Source organism: Haliotis rufescens, unplaced genomic scaffold (genome assembly GCF_023055435.1).
Source record: "Haliotis rufescens isolate VD_foot unplaced genomic scaffold, xgHalRufe1.0.p SCAF_18, whole genome shotgun sequence".
Lineage (NCBI taxonomy): Eukaryota > Metazoa > Mollusca > Gastropoda > Lepetellida > Haliotidae > Haliotis > Haliotis rufescens.
The window spans coordinates 24480403-24500856 of NW_025963868.1; the positions used below are offsets into that span (position 1 = coordinate 24480403).

The window sequence follows — 20454 nt, forward strand, 5'->3', positions numbered from 1 at the left end:
CAGGGCGGAATCTGGAATAACACAAGTTGCTTTTGAAGTAACCCCCATTGACAAATTTCAAATTAAAGGTACTTTACTTGATTACAACAGAGTAATGCTAAATATCCAAAAGTCATGGAAAAAGTAATAAATGGCAGATTTTGTATCACGGCTAATTTATACATAAATAACATTTTGAGAGACTTGTTGATAAGAACAAAGGGCTCCAGAATATTTTATGATAAATGAAAATGATGTTATTTGATGATGATATGTGCTCTTTTTGCATTGAATCTGAAAAATTATGTGGCCGAGTTGATTTTATTGCTATTTTGTAAATATTTTAGTAAAGTCTTTTAATGGTCTTGTTTCTGTTTTAGCCTGTTTCTGTCTCAACAGATTACTTGAGCAGTATAAAAACAACAACAATTAGACTAGCTCCAGCACTTACATAACTACTAACATGACAATAGCTACTTTCACCTATATAGTCACCAACAGCACAAGCGTCTTGCTTTGTTTTCCTTCCCAGCTTCTGTATTATGTAAGTAAAAGGTTTCTTCTGTGTTTAGCTGACTTTGCTAAATTAGTTGGTCACTTACACTTGAAGGAAATCAGTGGTTCTGTGGATTGCATTCAAATCAGTGGATGATATATTTGTTGTGTTCAGGATCTCTATAAGGTTAGTTTGTGTTTGGTTCATATTTATGTATCTTGTAGATATGTCTGTGAATTTAGTTTTATGAATTAGATGCATTAAGGTAATGCATTGATTGGTAATTATATATATTTTATATATATAATATATATATATATACATGTACATACATACATACATACATACATACATACATACATACATACATACATACATACATACATACATACATACATACATACATACATACATACATACATACCGGGGTACATACATATAAAATATAGATAAAATACAAAAGTCCAAAGATGAGCTGTATAATTTACTCAACCGGTTTCACAGTGACGCATGAGATTTTCAAGAGTACAGTTATACAGTTATACCATTACGCTGTTTTGACGTCACAGTGCACTCTAACATAGTATGACGTCATAGTGCAATCTAACTTTGTGAAGTCCCAATAAGACAGGCCTAAGACGATAGGGCAGGTGTACGACACATACAGAAATAAGTATTGTAGTGGCAGTAAAATGTACAATACATTGTAATTGTATAAAATAATTCAATTATTTCAGGCCATTTAATTTTGGTTTGAAAGTATTGATAAAATAACTTTCTTTTATCTTTCTCAATGCATCATTGTCACATTTGTAAAAAGGGAATATCACAAAATTTGGTGTTTCATTCCCTGCACACTGATCAATGTGTTGACTGAGTGGGATACACCGACAAGAGGGTTCCCTTATTTGTTGTATCATATATATCAAACTGAAAATAGTTTAAAACATAAACATAATAAACTAGTACTTCATAATAAGTCTACATGTTATCTCAATATCTTCAGATATTCTATACCTTCCCTCTTAATTTGTTAAACGCTTTAGTTCAATCTAAACTAAATCTATAATCAAATTTAACTATTAATCATCACTTAAATACCATCTAACTACATGTTCTTAATTTTATTGGCCATTTCCTTTTTTTCTTATGCGGTCTTATTGTTTCAATTTTTCTAGAATATGGCAATCGATGTTACGATGCCTGTGATCTGCCAAAGCTAACATAGTTGCCAACTCATTGCCACACAGCGGTAAGTTATGTGTATATTTAGTGTATATTGTGTTTATATTATGTTTATATCATGGCAATTTGTAGAGGCGGTATTTATGTAACCGTCTTAAGTATTTTTAGATGTAATTTGGCTTAAAACCACAAGGGTAAGTGTAACTACTGCTCAGCATGTTTGATACATTAATGTAAAATATCAAGTATAAATAATGTTTATAGTATGCATAGCATATTAAATTGAATGAGCTGTTTATGCATTGGCGTGTTCATACTGTATGATATGTTTGTTTTATTTCATCTATTAGATATTTTCATTGTATTTTTATACATATTTGCAGAGTTCAGAAACAAGTAGCGTATTTGCAAATAAAGTCAGCTGTCAACTCACACACAAGTAGCCTGTTCTGTGTTTACTGCCCTAACCGGAGCCTTGCCCGCTACTACACTTATACCATGCATATGTAGATTGGGTTTTTGTAAAGGAACTTTGGCAAGAAATGGAAGTGTACCTAAACTCGAAACTTACATATGACATTCATATTACCAGTCTACATAAACTATCTTTTCAACCACCGCCCGGAGAGCGGAAGGTCTGGGGTTCAGTCCCCCACCGCATCATACCAAAAGAGTTAAAAGATGGTACTTGTTGTTACCCTGTCTGGCGCTCGGCATTAAGGGGCTAAAACAAGGACTGTTCGGCTCTGAGTCAGTATATTGTGTCTGAGTGGGGTATTCATGTTAAACTGCGGCATGGTATCTCAGTGAGCTAGCACTATAAATCGGCAACAGTCCGGACTGGTACAAGCAACCACACAAACACACGTACATACACGTCGCTATATAAGTGCAATAGTGAGTGAGTGAGTGAGTTTGGTTTTACGCCGCTTTTAGCAATATTCCAGCAATATCACGGCGGGGGACACCAGAAATGGGCTTCACACATTGTACCCATGTCGGGAATCGAACCCGAGTCTTCAGCGTGACGAGCGAACGCTTTTACCACTAGGCTACCCGACCGCCCCTATAAGTGCAATAATCTTGGACGCGATGTTAAACCCCATTTCACCTCACCTCACCTTTTTTCAACCATATAATTCTTCTTGCCAAAAAATACATTCGCAAGTCAAGCATTAACTCCATTACACTTTCCTTTCTTCATAAAAATATTGAAAGATGTATGTAAAATAGAAAATTCATTGCAATAAAAATAATAGTGTTAATGAATTTGACAGAAAATGGAAAGAATTATTCGCCTACTTTTTATAATATCTGTCAATCCAATATATGTATATTACCCATATCAAGATCATGTTTTAAGATCCTAGAAAGTGCGACACTTATATACCTCATGTACGTATGTTACAGATATATGTCTTCTGAATTGAAATAAAAATATTTTTGAAAAAAAAGTTAACCTCCTTTAAAGATGGTTAACAAACTTCACAGGGCCACCAACTGCCAGTGTCTGTCACAAAATCCACCCGATGAATGATTAAATACCATGTCATTCATGTGTACTCATGAGTTCGACGTCTGACGCCTGGAGCCGTTTTCAGTTTGCACCATATCGTATCATTCCTCGCCACTCGATATCTTGTAGATTACGGAATGGAACGAGTGTGCTAAATGGCATCGGGATAATTCGTAAGTGTCTGTAGACTAAAGTCACGTTCAGTTATCATTCAGTTCCATGACGTCTTTGAGACATGTGACCTACGACAGAGACTGTCCTCACGAGAAGATGTGGCACTGTATTCTAAAGGTGCTCCACATAATCAAGGTCGATGCTTTAACGCCCACTGAAGATATCAATGTGTTCGCCACATGCCGCTGAAGTTATGTTGCAAATTAAGCTACACGAGGAAAGATATTAAAAAAAGTAATGAAAATATACCTCAAAACTTTTGGACTAATTCACATTTCCATCAAACTTAATCTGATGATAATTTTACATGGAAACAATTGTAAGTTCAGATTATTTATCAGCTGATGTTTGTAAACATCCTGTCTGTAATATCATGTGACTGAACCATGTTGTGCATCTATTTTTAACTTGACGAGGCTTAAAATCATGGGATGGTAACAAGACAGCACTTGATAGACTCGTCTCACTCGGCAAGGCATTATTGCTATAAATTAACAAGACATGGTCATTTGACCATCCAAGTATTAACAGAAATAAATGTTCCCAAAGGTAAGACTTAATTTTAGTGTATTGGGATTGGTGTAAGACACGTAATGATAAATACTTTTTAGGGGCTCAAAAACCCATAACATGAGGATATATGGGGACTCAGTCAAAATGACCACATGCCCAAACAACCATGACAAAACATCATGTTACCTGGTATCGTGTCTGATCATGTTGATAAACAAACATTGTATTGTAAGAATAAATCTGTGTCAACAAGCTTCTATTTACTTTCATTCATCTTAACCTTCTAAACATAAATCCAAAATTGATCTAGAGCTGATTTAGCTATGACATAACCCCATAAATCACCTGGTTTTTTTACTGACAGTACGAGACAATAGGCATAATCACTGCCTCGGTGTTTTAGCGTATTTGGCTATTGTATGTCGTGATGGTGTATGGTAACACCCCGTATTTGTAAAATATAACACAAAATATCTTACCTTCTCTCACGTTGACCATGCTTTCAAAGTACTTGCATCCAAATTGGAACACATCTTTTGGCTGGGCTCGAAGCACCTCTCGTGCAAGGCCTTCCAAAATATTTTGGAAGCCTTTTGGCACTCTAAGTTTGGTGTTAGAAAACGGAACGGCCATTTCTGATGGTGAGTATCGTATAGTTGTGCTGAAATTTATGATGAATCTCAGATAAAACAGTTATAACTATGACCCAGCAGGAAAAAACTTAGTTTGAAAAGTTACCACGCTTTGGGTACACAGCCTCGTATCTTGGCAACGAGGTGAAGGACGATATCTTCTTCCGGCGTATGGCAGACCCGAAGCAACTACTTGTTGATATAATTATTAGTCGATAAGTTATGAATATGATGTCTGAGAACCTTCAAATGAACATAATAGCCACCATTACATATATAGTCATGTAAGAAATGACAAGAAAGCAGCCAAATAATTTATCTAGGAGGTTGACAATCTATTTTTTATAATTTATTAAGAATTTTGTTTTTGTCGATTTTTCAAACGTTTTGCATTCTGAAAAAATAAATAATGTGATCACAATTTTAAACACCTGTTTGCGAACTGCTTGCCTTAATTACAAACAGAATCAAGAAATTCTTACCGAGAAATGCTCAAAACAATGACCGTAAATCCGTGCAGCTCTTGGCAGCAGACGATCAATGAATTCAGTGCGAAGCTTCAAGATGTCTGCCTCCAGTTGTGAACAAAAACATCATGCGTCAAAACTCGATGGCACTGATGCAAGAACTTGTTCAATGTACGTTATCGATTCCATGTATCGTTAATTTGGTCATCAAGCCTACTTTTACCAACTTCAAACCAGGTTTGAATGTTTGATTCGTGCGGGCTCTTGTGCTTCGCGCGTCTTGATTTGAAAACGTTGAAGCAACGTTGGGTTAGGTGTGTATCTGGCAATAAACAGATACTGAAATAGTTTGACAGTGGTTTTAAATTAATCACAAAAGTAAGGAGATACTTGTCATAACCATAAAAGATTAAATGGGTCTCACGATTCAAATATCTATATATGATACTGGATTTCCCAACACAACAGACCCGTGAAGATCCCGTGTAGAATAGGTCTTTAGCAACCCATGGTTGCTGTCAAAGGCGACTATGCTTGTCGTAAGAAGTGACTAAGGGGATCGGGTGGTCAGGCTTGCAGACTTGGTTGATGCATGTCATCATATCCCAATTTCATGGATCGATGCTCATGATATCAATCACTGGATTGTCTGGTCCAGACTCGATTATTTAAAGACTGCCATCATATAGCTGGAATATTGCTGCGTGCGGCGTAAAACAACAAACCGACCAACCAACTGCAACACATCAGGCATGCAGATGTCATATAGCTGGATTATTGGTGAGGGCGGCATTGCTCCATATCTCTATAACCATGCAAGCCCAACAAGAACATCTTCCAAGCAAGAGTGCGAAATGTCCCATGATTTGGCATGAACACGCATTGTGGCTACTCATGTTTGTATTCATGCTGGTTCAAGGGTCATTTCGGAGGCCCTGCTTGGTCACTGTCTCCTGCTAAAGCTGAAACTTCTCAAGGTCCCCAGGACCAGCCTCATTTTCACTAATCATGCTGATCTGCTTGTTGTCAGCACAGATAGGCTATATCAGTACCCAACAGAAGTTTTTTTATACACATGTGACCGCCTCCGTGGTCTAGTGGTAGAGCATCTGCCCGAAAGCGGAAGGCCCGGGGTTCAATCCCCGGCCGCGTCATACCAAAAGACGTTAAAAGATGGTACTTGTTGTTACCCTGTCTGGCGCTCAGCATTAATGGGGCTAAAACAAGGACTGGTCGGCTCGGAGTCAGTATACTGTGTCTGAGTGGGATATTCATGTTAAACTGCGGCATTGTATCTCAGTGAGCTAGCGCTATAAATCGTCATCCGTCCAGACTAGTACAAGCAGCCACACAAACACACACACGTACATGCACGTCGCTATATAAGTGCAATAATCTTGGACGCGACATTAAACCCCATTTCACCTCACCTTATACACATGTTTATGTACCTCCAGAACTGTTTAGCAAAAGACGTACATAGGTGTATGTCTTTGATTTCGTACATTAGGGCACATGCTGTTCTCTATGAAACAAAACTTTACAAAATATCAGTGAATAACAAGAACGTTTGGTAGATCGGTTATTCAATGAGTCAGTCAGCCACTACAAAATGTGGATTTTTTTAGGATCATATTCATTTCCTAAGGGAAAATTCACTAAATTTGTAAAAGAATTGCGATATGTTACCTCAACCGAAACTCGCAACTTATGTAAGGATTGTAAATGTGTTCTAACTAGGACAAACAAGACTTTATTCTACATGTTGTAGCAGAAGAAGTGACTTGACCAATTTGAGCAAAAGAGCAGGGGTTTTTTTCCAAATTGCCTGCTAAGGGTACTTAGTTTGGAATCCTGCTTGTTTGGCATCACAGTTGTCACAGTAATTAGTGAGTATGGTTTTAAGCTGATTTGAACAATATTTCTGCAACATCACACAGGAGACACCCGAAATGGGCCTCACACATTGTACCCATGTAGGGAACTAATTAGGCATGACAAGCAAGCGCTTAACTACAAGGCTACCCACTGCCCCTTGGAGTTATGAAGGAGATGCATGATACATGTATATGGAGAGTAATAATTGATTTAGTGTAATTAAGTTTTTGTAGGCTTTAGAATATTTTGATCCCTCTGGGTCATGTTCAGTTGAGGTCTCCTAAATCATTTGGTAATCTTTAACTTTTAATATTGTGGTTAAAAAAAAGATGCTTAGTTTTGAACAATGTAGTAAAAGTGTTGAAGTGATATCTATACTTTAAATATTCCATTAAGCAGTCAAGCATGTTGAGATATTTGGTGGACTTGTTTAAGTATGAGGATTATGACAAATCAAGGGATTGTTATATTTCAGCCATGACTTGTTTTTCCAGCTGTGTTGGTCAGGAGGCTCGGTACACCTGTCCTCGCTGCAACATCCCCTACTGTTCCCTGGCCTGCTACCAACATCAGAAGCATGGTAGTTGCTCCGAGGCCTTCTACAAGGACTGGGTCATTGACGAACTGTCACACAGCAGTGCTGAGTAAGTCTATAGTCTAGTCTTAGTGTCTGAAACTGCCCCAAGAAAACACCCCCTCCCCCGTAACACCACTTGCACCATCTTCCCATGGCAAGGGAGTTAACTGACTATAAAAGTCCAGTTTCCACCCTTGTTGAACTTGGCTGGAATTCCAGAGTTACATACTGGACTAGCTTGTCAATGCATTGTCCAATCAAAATCACTTAACAAACTAGACATCTGGTTCGTAATCAACATGGATTTCAAAGTGCAGATTTCGGTCGACTGCAGGATTTGTAAAGCATATGTACCGCCAACTTGCGTCGACAGATATTTTGCAAATCTTTTCATGTTTTTAATTAACGTGCTCATGTGATTTTATGCACTTCGCAGGGTAAGACCTGTTTATTACAATAAGACAATATAGATATTGATTGTCAATCAGATTGTCTTGACTGGGCGCCGTCAATTTGTTTAAAGTAAATACAAGTGATCCGATAGATGGAACCAGATTGGTCAATAGGAGGGACACGGAAAGGACATAACTCGTAATAGCCACTGGTGGCGCTATGATCGAGCCTGGAAATTCCAGCCTAGTTCGGCAAGGGTGGAAACTGGACTTTTATAGTCAGTTAGCTCCCTTGCCTCATTAAGATGCACTTGCATGCTCTCACTCACACACTCACTCTGATATGCTTGTTCGCTCATTCTACTCACTTGCTCACGCACTCACTCCCTAACTCACTCACTCACTCACTCACTCACTCACTCATATTTAAGCATTATACAAAGACTATTGTTCACATAAATCTGTCAGCACCAGTATGTACCTCATCTTGTCTGTGCAGCACGGAAGATCGGGAGAAGATTCGGGAGATCCTACAGAGGGAGCAGGAGGCAAGGGACGGGGACGATGTGGCCAGTGATGACGAGGAGGAAGGTGAGGGCAATTGTCGTACCGGATTTTAATGGTTCAACTTTTGTGGTCCATACATTCAAATTCTATGACGATAAACCTCAAGTAACTCAGGACCTTTCTTAATTTCTAACCCTGTCAACACTTAGACTACAGACGTGTATAGAGTCAAACAGCAATGTCTGTTCATGTGACCTACAGGACTTGGGCCCACTTGCACAAAGCAATCTCAGCGCTATGACTATTGTTAGCCTATGTTAAAGTATGGGAGTTACGATCATTTCAACTGCATTAGAATCACTCCAATTTCCTATGGCCTACAATGGCCAGGTTAAAATCCTGACCATGTCCAAGATAAACGTTTGACCAGGCCTGGTTAAAGTTACTGTTACTTTTCAGATGCTGATTCTCTAAACTTGGAGTCCAGATTGCAGGGGCTTGACCTAGGTCAGTATAAGAATATATTACCCTTGTATATTCCACATATATGATACAGCTTTGTCTTTAGTTGGATGTTTTTAAGCAATCTGGTCCAGACAGATACCTGTGCAATGGATCTATGCCCTCCTTCCTTCAACAGAAGGCACGTCCTAGGCCGCATAGTTGGGTACCTAGACTTTATTTGCCCAAATTTGATATGAACCTTCTCAACCCCACGTTCAGTGCCAATTTAGCGGCCATGACTTCCTTGTCCTGTGATTTGACTCCCATCACAGGATCCAAACATTTATTTTTTTTTATCAGATTTCCTTGTATTCAGATGCTGATGCAGGCGAGGTGTGGCAGAGGCTGACGGAGAGGGAGAAACAGGAGTTCAGCGAGATGCTGGAGGACGGACGTCTCTCCAACCTTGTAGAGGTGTGGACGCCATGGTGGGTCAAGGTCAGTCATCAGATAATGTAGTGAACGTTGCACCACAAGATCTGCAGGCAGGTTATGCCTGTGCTTGTAGCCCCATCTCACTCAAAATCTTTGATTCCATATACACTATATTTTAACCTTTTGGAGATGTGTTGGATAATAATTTGAATAAATTGCAAGGAATGACAATTAAATTCTATCACACATTCTTCCACTCGATACTCATTTTAGTCGGATCTAATGACAAGCATGACAGCGGTGGAAACTAACATTTTTGGTCCACTAGTCCTTATAATGATAACATATAGCAAAACCCTTAAAAATGGCAAATATCTACTAGTCCTTATGATACCTTAACTATTGGGCAGATTGGCAAGGACTACAGGACTAGTGCCAGTTTCTAACCCTGCATGATGTACTGGGGTTTATTCTAACAAAGTTTTCTTAAGGCGAGTTTTGATAGACGTAGCACTAAGACCCCTCTGTGGAACGGGGACAGAGGGTTGAGTATTTGTTCAGGAGTGTTCCTCATTTATAGGGCTGTGTATTTTCTAATACATTGTATTACAACATATTGCAGTGTAGGTGACTGTATTGTGATAGTGTTTCACAGAGTTTGACACTAATCCTATGTACTACATACTAAGGTAAATATTGCGATGTAGGTGACTATTGTGATAGTGTTTCACAGAGTTTGACACTAATCCTATGTACTACATACTAAGGTAAATATTGCGATGTAGGTGACTGTATTGTGATAGTGTTTCACAGAGTTTGACACTAATCCTATGTACTACATACTAAGGTAAATATTGCGATGTAGGTGACTGTATTGTGATAGTGTTTCACAGAGTTTGACACTAATCCTATGTACTACATACTAAGGTAAATATTGCGATGTAGGTGACTATTGTGATAGTGTTTCACAGAGTTTGACACTAATCCTATGTACTACATACTAAGGTAAATATTGCGATGTAGGTGACTGTATTGTGATAGTGTTTCACAGAGTTTGACACTAATCCTATGTACTACATACTAAGGTAAATATTGCGATGTAGGTGACTGTATTGTGATAGTGTTTCACAGAGTTTGACACTAATCCTATGTACTACATACTAAGGTAAATATTGCGATGTAGGTGACTGTATTGTGATAGTGTTTCACAGAGTTTGACACTAATCCTATGTACTACATACTAAGGTAAATATTGCGATGTAGGTGACTGTATTGTGATAGTGTTTCACAGAGTTTGACACTAATCCTATGTACTACATACTAAGGTAAATATTGCGATGTAGGTGACTGTATTGTGATAGTGTTTCACAGAGTTTGACACTAATCCTATGTACTACCGTATTTTCTTGAGTATAGTGCGCACCCATGTATAATGCGCACCCCCCTCTAGCGGGTTCGCAAACGAACGGGAGCTGAGAAACTTCGTCAGTACAAATTCGAAATTTGAGATAAAAAATCACCAGACATGTTTATTTACCGTTTAAATAGTATTTATTGTTCTGCTAGGCATTGTTTTATATTTAGGGATTAAGATTACCTTGCGTATTTTCTCGTAAACTAAGCTGGAAACAGCAATCAGCTGTACACACGTTTTCTTGGAATCGACCGGTGATTCGGTTAAGACACACCCAATGATATAACTTTATAAGATTTTTAATGCAAGGATCGGCGACAATTGTATCTGAAACTATTTTATTTATCAGGAATAATATATTCCATTATTTTCTTAATTATATGCAACCTTTACTAAACATATTTAAAATAATAATAACCCTAAGCGAAGCAGCTGATCGCTATTCCCGGGTATTATTTTTTACATGGAACATGTCTGACCAGTCACCGTCAAGGCTCACGCGCACGTGATCACGTGATCGCGTGAATTTCATGTTGACATAGAATCGTCAAACAAAAACAAATATGACTTTTAACGAGTCAAAGTATGTCATTTATGATATATGTATCGATTCTCTGTCAACTAAAGTTTGTTTCAAGGCGTCAATAGCGGTATTCTGACCGTGGTTGCTGTTAATAACGGTGAGTTGTGCGATCTTCCGATCGCTTCACACACGATTTCGCCGAAATTAATAAAAACAATATTATAAGGAATTTTGAATAAAATCAATGATATAAGTTACAAACATAAGTCCAGATATACAAAGAACACTTTTTATAGCCAGACAGTGTAATTACATGATTATTTTGCGTACTTCAGTATGGATTTGTTGACATGGTATTCCCGGTGTTTCATGCTCACGGTAATGTCTTTCCATGGGGGAAAAAAACATCCAAACTCATAATTCGTGTATAATGCGCACCCCCTTCCACACAGCTGTGTTTTTTGGAAAAAAAGTGCGCACTATACTCAAGAAAATACGGTACATACTAAGGTAAATATTGCGATGTAGGTGACTGTATTGTGATAGTGTTTCACAGAGTTTGACACTAATCCTATGTACTACATACTAAGGTAAATATTGCGATGTAGGTGACTGTATTGTGATAGTGTTTCACAGAGTTTAACACTAATCCTATGTACTACATACTAAGGTAAATATTGCGATGTCAAAGTCCTTATGATCAGTTGCCACCGCTGTGAAAGAAAAATCACTTCCTCGTTTCTGCTGTTTTTGTCAATCAATTGTGTATTAATTGTTATATATCTTGTGTATAAATATTGCAATATGTATCATTTGAAAAGCATATTGCAGTACATCGGTGCAGCCCTACTCATTAACTTGATTAGGTTTCACTACACAGCTTATTATGAGGTCATGTTTAAATGAAGAAACAATTTCTTCATTCAGTTCTTGTATTGTGGAGATCCTGTTGGCGGTCATAATGGCCCTTATCAAACCTTATCCTTTGTCCTTGAATGGCCGATAGTTGCGTCCCCATGACAGTGTGTTTAAATCCCAGAATGGCCCTGATTATGTTTCTAGGTTTGTCAGGACGTTAAACTAACAAGATATGACTGAAATACTAAGCAATGCTTCCTTAAACTGAACTGCCAACTGACTTTGCTTCCTGTTCACAGCCATCAATTGAAACGGAAGAGGAAGTTGATAAACTGGAGCATGCTGGGAAGAGGCGGCCGCAGATAATCAAAGAGATCCCAGATATCAACATCCTTCTCAAAGTAAGCAGCAACATTCATGAAGTTTTACTCTGGGGTTATACGTTTCATTCTTTTAGGGCTGGGACGGGTAACTCAGGTACTCAGGTCGGGTGGGTACTGAGTGGGACCTGGGTACCCTACAGGACTACCCGGACCAGTGGTTAGTCACATGATATATTGTTTAATAACAAAACGTATCTTGAACTCTATGTTTAAGCTACAGGTCACTAATTTTCGCAGTTATTTCTGACTACTAAACCCCTTCCTTCTGACTTTTTTTATGTTTGAATAAAACTTAAACTTCAGTCAACTTCAGTGTATACATCAGATCATTTTGTACGTGTATCTAAACACATTTTGCCAGAGCTAAGGTCAAACTATACCCAATTGAACAGTTTGTACCTACCTCTTGAGACCTACAGCGGTTACCCGGGTAGGGTCGGGTAATATGGGGGTGAGTACCCGGGTAGTAAATTTGGACTCGTCCCAGCCCTACATTCTTTCCTTGCATGGGAGACTTGGAAAGTGGACAGTGCATCTGCCTGGAGAGCGAAAGGCCAGTGGTTCGATCCCCAGCCCTTTCATAGCAAAAGATGTACTTGTCGTTCTTGAAAAAAATGTCTTTGTAACTGCAGGGTTGTAACACAGGACTGGCAACTTGAAAATCTGGCAACCAGACCTTGTCCAAAGATGACAGTCAAACATTTTATGGAATCAAAACTTTATGATGCATCTCTGTTTCTGTGGTCTATAATTTCAAACTGAAACAACAAATGATGTCTCCTAGTCCAGCAGTTTGATAACACTGATGCTGCCCATCAGTACATAAAATACTTGATCATTGAAACCAGGTTTTAACATGACTGGCCAGAAACAAGTTTTAATGAAAAGAAAAATCATGACAATATCAATCTTTACAGCTGAATCATATCACTTTATCTGTTCATATGAAGATATGTATTACTGATTGGCAGAACAAATATGACCGCCCTTAGAACGGGCCAATGTTGTATTTCACTCCTTGGTGGGACAGCTATTATTTGGAACTCAAAGTGAATATGTGGACATATAAATCTGACCGAAGTTACCTCCCTTGCCCTGTATCTCCAGGCCACATTGTTGAAAAATTGTTTGTTGCTTGTTCAACACCACTCTCAGCAATATTCCAGCTATGTGATGATGGTCTGTAAATAATTGAGTCTGGACCAGACCATCATGAGCATCGATCTCAACAACTGGGATACAAATGACATGCATCACCCAAATCAGCGAGCCTACATCCTACATCAAGAATGGGTTGCCGAAGACCTATTCTAACCCAGATCTTCATGGGAACCAGTGTGATTCAATTATTGTATGATTGTTTAACTTGTTAAGTTAGGAAACAATGTACAAAATCTTCCAACTTCTGCAATCATTGCAAAGTGGAAACCACACATTCATTTATGTGTCATCACGGTTACGGATAATCTCATCATTAAAACCACCTCCGTGGTCTAGTGGTAGAGCGTCTGCCCGGAGGGAGGAAGGTTGGTGATGCAATCCCTGACTGCATCATATGAAAAGTCGTTAAAAGATGGTACTATTTGTTGCCCTGCCTGGTGCTGGGCATGAAAAGGATACCATAAAAACTGGTGGGCCCGGAGTTGGTATATTGTATCTGAGTGGGGTATCCATGTTATAGTGCGGCATGGTTACCTGTTGGTATCTCAGTAGGCTAGCACTATGAAGCCAGTGTAAATCCAGATAAGTACACGTAGACACACAAAAAACACAAAAAACACACAGACACACTGTATCAGACCATTAACCCGAGAATGTTCAACATAAAACCGAAACATTTAACACAAACAAACAAAAAATGTGACACAAACATTGTTTTCATGATTTAGAGGAAAATGAAATCTTATCCAGTTTTGACTCAAATATGATAAACTGTGTCTTGATATTTCCAGAAAAGCAAGCCATCATCTGACCTCCGTTTCTGTCTGGTGAATGTGATCTATTCCTATGCGTTTGTGACCCGGCTCCACAACGGCAGCCATCTTGAATCTCCCCTGGAATCGGCACAGGTTTGTCCCAGTTTGCTTCTTAAGGGAGGGAGGTCTCATCTATTGGGAAAAAAGAGTGATGGAAGTTTCAAAGAACTGAGCAATCACATACTCAAATAAAGATGATTTTCCCTCTTCCGCCTTGGTTTAAAAAATATGGAAGTCATAAGGGTTGTATCCCATTTGTCCAGTGAACCTGAAACTTTCCCACCAATCAACACAGCTGAATTTCTTCAATATGGCTGTCACAGGAATACTCATTTTGGGAAAAACCCAATAAAGTGATGAATAGAAAAGTAAAAAATGTTGGTTACCAAATGAAAAATGTAATAACCCAATTAATATAAAAACCGTTGAGTAAAAACTCAATTGCTCAAAAAGTTATGTAGAGCTCTATATTTTGTTCAGTTCGTCAGATGTATCTTAAGGTAAGTGTAAGTGATTAGTATTTATGGCTGTCTTTGTTTCTTAAACTGTTGACTACAAGTGAAGTGTTTGGGATCTGTAAACATCATCTCATAAGATTCCACCTAAATTTGTTCAAGAGCAATCAGAAATGAGTTTGTTTTTTCCAAAGTCATGGTTGAATGTGTTGTATTTGCCAGGATCTTCTGAGCGTGAGTGCAGTGCTGGGTCAGGGGTCAAACTGCACAAGCACCTGCGAGGCTCTGCACATGTGCACTCACTCTATACAGCAAGTAAGTACCGATCTCATTGAAATTAGATCTTAGTTTTCGCTAAAACTAAACAAAGGTCTGAGGACATCCCATTACAGGTCAGACTGCCACAGGTCTTGTGGTATAGCTTCCGCCCAGTGAGCAGAAGGTCGGGTGTTCGATACCAAAAGATGGTACTTGTTACCCTGCTTGGTGCTTGGCATTATGGGGACAAAACATGGACTGGTCGGCTCGGAATCAGTTTACTTTGTCTGAGTGGGGTATTCATGTTAAACTGCGGCATGGTATCTCAGTGGTTCGCACTATAAGATCGGCATCAGTTCGGACTAGTACAAACAGCCACACACACACATACATGTGCATGCATATCGCTATATAAGTGCAATAATCTTGAGTGTGACGTTAAACCCCATTTCACCTGATCATTACAGGTCATGTCAGAACAATCTTTCATTTGACCAATCAGAGCATCGCTTACCAGATCAGGAAAGAGACATTCAGAATGTGTTTTCTGATCATGCTACCTCATGAGGCTGTACAACTGAATCTATCTCTGACTTCAATGAGATAAAGATCTGAAACGGAATAGACTTTCCACAGCTCGTGGGAAGTACTGCCATACAGTCAGATTGTCATTCAATCTTATTAAGATCAGATCTTAGTTCTCGCTACCGCTAAACAAAGATCTGAGGACATCCCATTACGGGTCACATCGGACCGACCTTTCGCGAACTTTGACTGATCAATGAAATGACTGAGAAGAAATCGACATTAGCAGCTTTCTCGAGCTTTACGACACTAGTTTCAAACTGGTGACTAGGCTTCGAAACATTTTTGACATATTCTCGATTAAAAATTTTGAAACTGATAAAAAGAACATTCTGGAATGGCTTACAGATGGCCTAGATTGTATGGATATGATCATAAAACCTGTAACTGTCGTTCAGAATACCCTCTGTTACACATTCCGTCTGTCACTTTCATGATCTGGTAAGCGATGCTCTGATTGGTTGGATGAAAGGTCATTCTGACGTGACCCGTAATGGGATTGTCCTCAGATCTTTGTTTAGCAATAGCAAGAATTAAGTTCTGTGAACTGTATATATGTGCATTTATTTCTGTAATTTTGAGTGAGTGAAGGTTGTTTTCTACAGCAGTTGGCAATCCTAAAACATAGAGAGTAAAGGGAACGACCAGGTTGTTGTTTATGCCACAGTCACCAATGAAGCACCAATACAATGACATCCTGTAAATAATTGATTCTGGACCAGGCAGACCTGTGGTTAACATCGATCCACGCAATTTGAATGTGATGACACACACACACACACACACACACACACACACACACACACACACACACACACACAGACACACAGACACACACACACACACACACACACACACACACACACAGACACACACACACACACACAGACACACACACACACACACACACACACACTGAAGTCACGGAGTCTGACCACAGTATCCATGCAGTCTTGTCCTACAACAAGGATAGGTCGCAAAATAACCGCTACATTTTGGAGATGGTCATGTAAAGTTATTTGTGGGTGAAATGATTACAAAGGATACTTTTTTGGCAAGTTGGGGTCATAAAGAATATGTGTGCGAGCTTCTTCCATCGTAACAGTTTCTAAGCTGTTCAGCTTACACATAAACACACTCTCACACACACACACTCAGCATTATCTATACATATTTTAATTTTCACATCTAGAATCCCTCCAAATGGAAGATGAGCTTAGAAATGACTGTGGATATCATAGAGGACGTGGAGCACATATTGAGGGGGCCCGGAGTTGTCTCCCCTCTCTCCTACATCATGGCCGCCCTCTCCGATGTGACAGGGCTCGTCAAGGCAGCGTACACGGCTTGTCAGAAAGGTAAACATGACGTTCATTTCAACATACATACACTTCATAGTTTTTTTTACCCCGTGAAGAACCAGATTAGAGTTGCCTTCAGCATCCCATGCTTGTTGTAACGGGATCAGGTGGTCAGCATCGCTGATTTGGTTGATGCAAGTCTTTGTATCCAAATTGCATTAACCTATGCTCATGATGTCAGTCACTGGATTGACTTGTGCAGACTCAGTTATGTACATAAACGAGGCATAAGTCTAGACTAGTACAAGCAGCGGCCTGCAAGCATGCACCACCTCATATCAGGGGTAGAATAGGTCTTCAGGACCCTCAACCTCATTAAAATCCGACCTTAGTTCTCGCTACCGCTAAACAAAGATCTGAGGACATCCCATTAGGGGTCACGTCAGAACGACCTTTCATCCAACCAATCAGAGTGTCGCTTACCAGATCATGAAAGTGACAGTCTGAATGTGATTTCTCATCATGCAACCTCGAAAGCTGTCTTCTGATTGGTCATTCCATTGGTCAGTCAAAGTTCGCGCAAGGTCGGTCTGACATGACCCGTACTGGTATGTCCTCAGATCTTTGTTTAGGGGTAGCAAGAACTTAGAACTGGTTTTAATGAGATTGTCAGGACCCTATGCTTGATGTAAGAGGCGACTAACGCCTCAACCTGACTTGGTTGATGCATGTCATTGGATCCCAATTGCGTGGATCGATGCTTATGATGTCAGTCACTGGATTGTGTGGCCAAGACTCAGTAATTTCCAGACCGCCGTCATTTAGCTGGAATATTGCTGAGTGTGGCGTTAAACAACAAACAAACACAACGTTTGAGAGAACACATTTTCCATTGAAATATTTGGTCTTTGACTACCACATGAAGTGAATCAGTTCCATGATGGGTACATATACAGAGTTGAAGGTCTCCAGAAGCAAGGATGCTCCACTGCGACCGGTGAAGAAGGCGCTGTTCCTGGCTGAGAAGAAGGTGGAGTTTGTCCTGAGCTGGGCTCATCGGTATGGCATGGCTGCTCGAGACCTGATCCCAGAGCTGAGACTTGAGTTAGGTAGGTCAGGGTGTGATACCAGGTACAATATGATTAGATGGGAGTAAGGCAGGTGTGATACCAGGTACAATATGATTAGATGGGAGTAAGGCAGGTGGGATACCAGGTACAATATGATTAGATGGGAGTAAGGCAGGTGGGATACCAGGTACAATATGATTAGATGGGAGTAAGGCCAGTGTGATACCAGGTACAGTATGATTAGATGGGAGTAAGGCTGGTGGGATACCAGGTACAATATGATTAGATGGGAGTAAGGCCAGTGTGATACCAGGTACAGTATGATTAGATGGGAGTAAGGCTGGTGGGATACCAGGTACAATCTGATTAGATGGGAGTAAGGCCGGTGTGATACGAGGTACAGTATGATTAGATGGGAGTAAGGCCGGTGTGATACCAGGTACAATATGATTAGATGGGAGTAAGGCTGGTGGGATACCAGGTACAGTATGATTAGATAGGAGTAAGGCCGGTGTGATACCAGGTACAGTATGATTAGATGGGAGTAAGGCTGGTGGGATACCAGGCACAATATGATTAGATGGGAGTAAGGCTGGTGGGATACCAAGTACAATATGATTAGATGGGAGTAAGGCTGGTGGGATACCAGGTACAGTATGATTAGATGGGAGTAAGGCTGGTGTGATACCAGGTATTTTGATGTAGTCCCACTTGTAGAGTAGATACCTCTTATTTTTAAATATGAAAATAAATTAAAATGAGAGATATCTACTCTACCAGTGGGACTGCATCAAATTTCAAAACACAGTAGGTTTATCTCCCAAGTAAAAGATTCATTCAATATTTTCAGGTACTGTATTTCCTCATTTAAAGGCCCGCCCCTATTCTGCTTAATGGTGCTACAGTGGCAGCTTACTCAATCCCAAATTTAAAGGGTAAATTGGCAGGAAATTGTCATTATTGAATAATCATTACATGCCGTTAGTTAATATCGTATGATCATTAATTTCATCAAATGATGGACCCCATCTCTTTTATTGACCACGGTTCTATCTTCTGGACGGAGTGTATGCCTGGCATCAATGAGAGGCGGGCCTGCTCTGGATGCCAGGCGTGTAGTAGAGGTAATATGGTAAATTATTTGTGTTATGATATGATTTGAAAATGGATACATATCATGATCTCCAATCGTTTCTATGGTTACAGAACTTCAGAGAGCCGCCATAACATCTGTAAACGAGACGAAGAAACAGTTCGAGACCAAGTGGGGTGGCCATCGTCCTCAGCCAAGAGACCCTCTCATACAGGAGATATCATGAGAAAAATAAAACAAACTGTATTCGACGTAGTAAGCACCCAGCTCTTATAAGCGCCCACAGTGATATTTGCTAATATATTGGCTTGTGAACAATACCAATTAGCACCACTTCCGATTGATCAATTTATTTGTGTATAATACGCACTTGTGTGTTATATGCACCCTTAATTATGGGCAATTAAATTCTCGAAAAATATATCTGTCGTGTATAATATGCACAGACTTCTTTTCTATCATTTCAGGCTGTCAGCATAAACCACGAAATTTACGATTTTTGAACTCAAAATTTTTCACCAAATGTTTATTCTAATGAGAGCCCCCTTTTTCTAATTTTGAGAGTGCCCTGGGCGCTTATTAGCATCGAATACAGTACTTGTTGAAAAGAGTACTCAAAAGTAATCAACATCTCTGAAGGGCTCATGAAGATCAATCTTTGCATGGATCATCACACCAAAGGTGCCAGCCATACTGCACATCTCGAAGTGGATCATAACTATGCCATTTATCCCTGTCTTCGTTGGAAGATTTCTTCATATTGACTCTATCCAAAAGGGATCTTATGATAATAATAAGAATGTAAATAAGAATGTAAATAAAAATGTGCAATTTTGAAAAGCACTTTTCCACAAAATGAATGCTCATTTCACTTTCAGTTCTTACCCATTTACATCAGTGTACATTCAAATTCGTAGCTCCCCAGCTGGGCACTGGAAGGTTCTGCATCTCATCCAACCAACCTTGTACCTACAGTCACATCTTGCACAGTCCGTTCAAGAAATGATACGTTTTTCAGCTATTTCAGTTTTGAACAATCTACACAATTAGATAACCACAGGTCAAACTGGTTCATGTTCTTTAAGAAAATATCCTAAAATGAGAAAAACTATTTACATTTGCGTCTTCATTCGTTGTTGTACAGCTCCACATGCTGTCATCAAAGCCCTGTGACGAGACAGCCATACAGCCACATTGTTGTTGAAGGTGGTGGTGGTATACCTGTAGAAGTAGGCAAAACAAGATGTAAAGCGAACTGAAAAGCTTCCATTACACCAGTCTGCTCTGATTCCAGAATATCCTGTTTGTTGACAAAGAAGAGAACAGTCTGGGCACGTAATATA

At 39.4% G+C, this 20454-nt stretch overlaps 2 protein-coding genes across 8 annotated transcripts in view; one reads left to right on the top strand and one right to left on the bottom strand.

The window, feature by feature from the left end:
* Positions 1–5105, bottom strand: part of LOC124132917 (abnormal spindle-like microcephaly-associated protein homolog) — a 279804-nt gene extending 274699 nt beyond the window's left edge. For 5 of the 7 annotated variants that reach the window (XM_046497085.2, XM_046497083.2, XM_046497088.2 and 2 more), the window contains exon 1: positions 4343–4659. In XM_046497085.2, coding sequence (XP_046353041.1) covers positions 4343–4496 — 154 coding nt within the window. In that variant the 5' untranslated portion in view covers positions 4497–4659. Of the gene's footprint in view, positions 1–4342; positions 4660–4977 lie in introns of those variants that run through there. The other 2 variants (XM_046497081.2, XM_046497089.2) reach the window with 2 other exon arrangements.
* On the top strand, positions 5019–19967 carry LOC124132919 (zinc finger HIT domain-containing protein 2-like). Its single transcript, XM_046497091.2, has 11 exons — positions 5019–5133; positions 7335–7484; positions 8309–8400; positions 8776–8823; positions 9137–9258; positions 12290–12391; positions 14326–14442; positions 15027–15119; positions 16840–17005; positions 17905–18057; positions 19225–19967. The coding sequence occupies exons 1-11, from the start codon at positions 5036–5038 to the stop codon at positions 19335–19337; spliced, it is 1254 nt and encodes a 417-aa protein (XP_046353047.2). The 5' UTR covers positions 5019–5035; the 3' UTR covers positions 19338–19967.
* The last annotated feature ends 487 nt before the right edge of the window (positions 19968–20454 follow it).

Excerpts from the sequence above, each read along its gene's own strand:
- LOC124132919 (XM_046497091.2), top strand. The coding sequence starts at position 5,036 with ATGAATTCAGTGCGAAGCTTCAAGATGTCTGCCTCCAGTTGTGAACAA. Across the intron at positions 7,485-8,308 it reads CTGTCACACAGCAGTGCTGA|CACGGAAGATCGGGAGAAGA; the intron begins GTAAGTCTATAG and ends TTGTCTGTGCAG. Across the intron at positions 12,392-14,325 it reads ATATCAACATCCTTCTCAAA|AAAAGCAAGCCATCATCTGA; the intron begins GTAAGCAGCAAC and ends TGATATTTCCAG.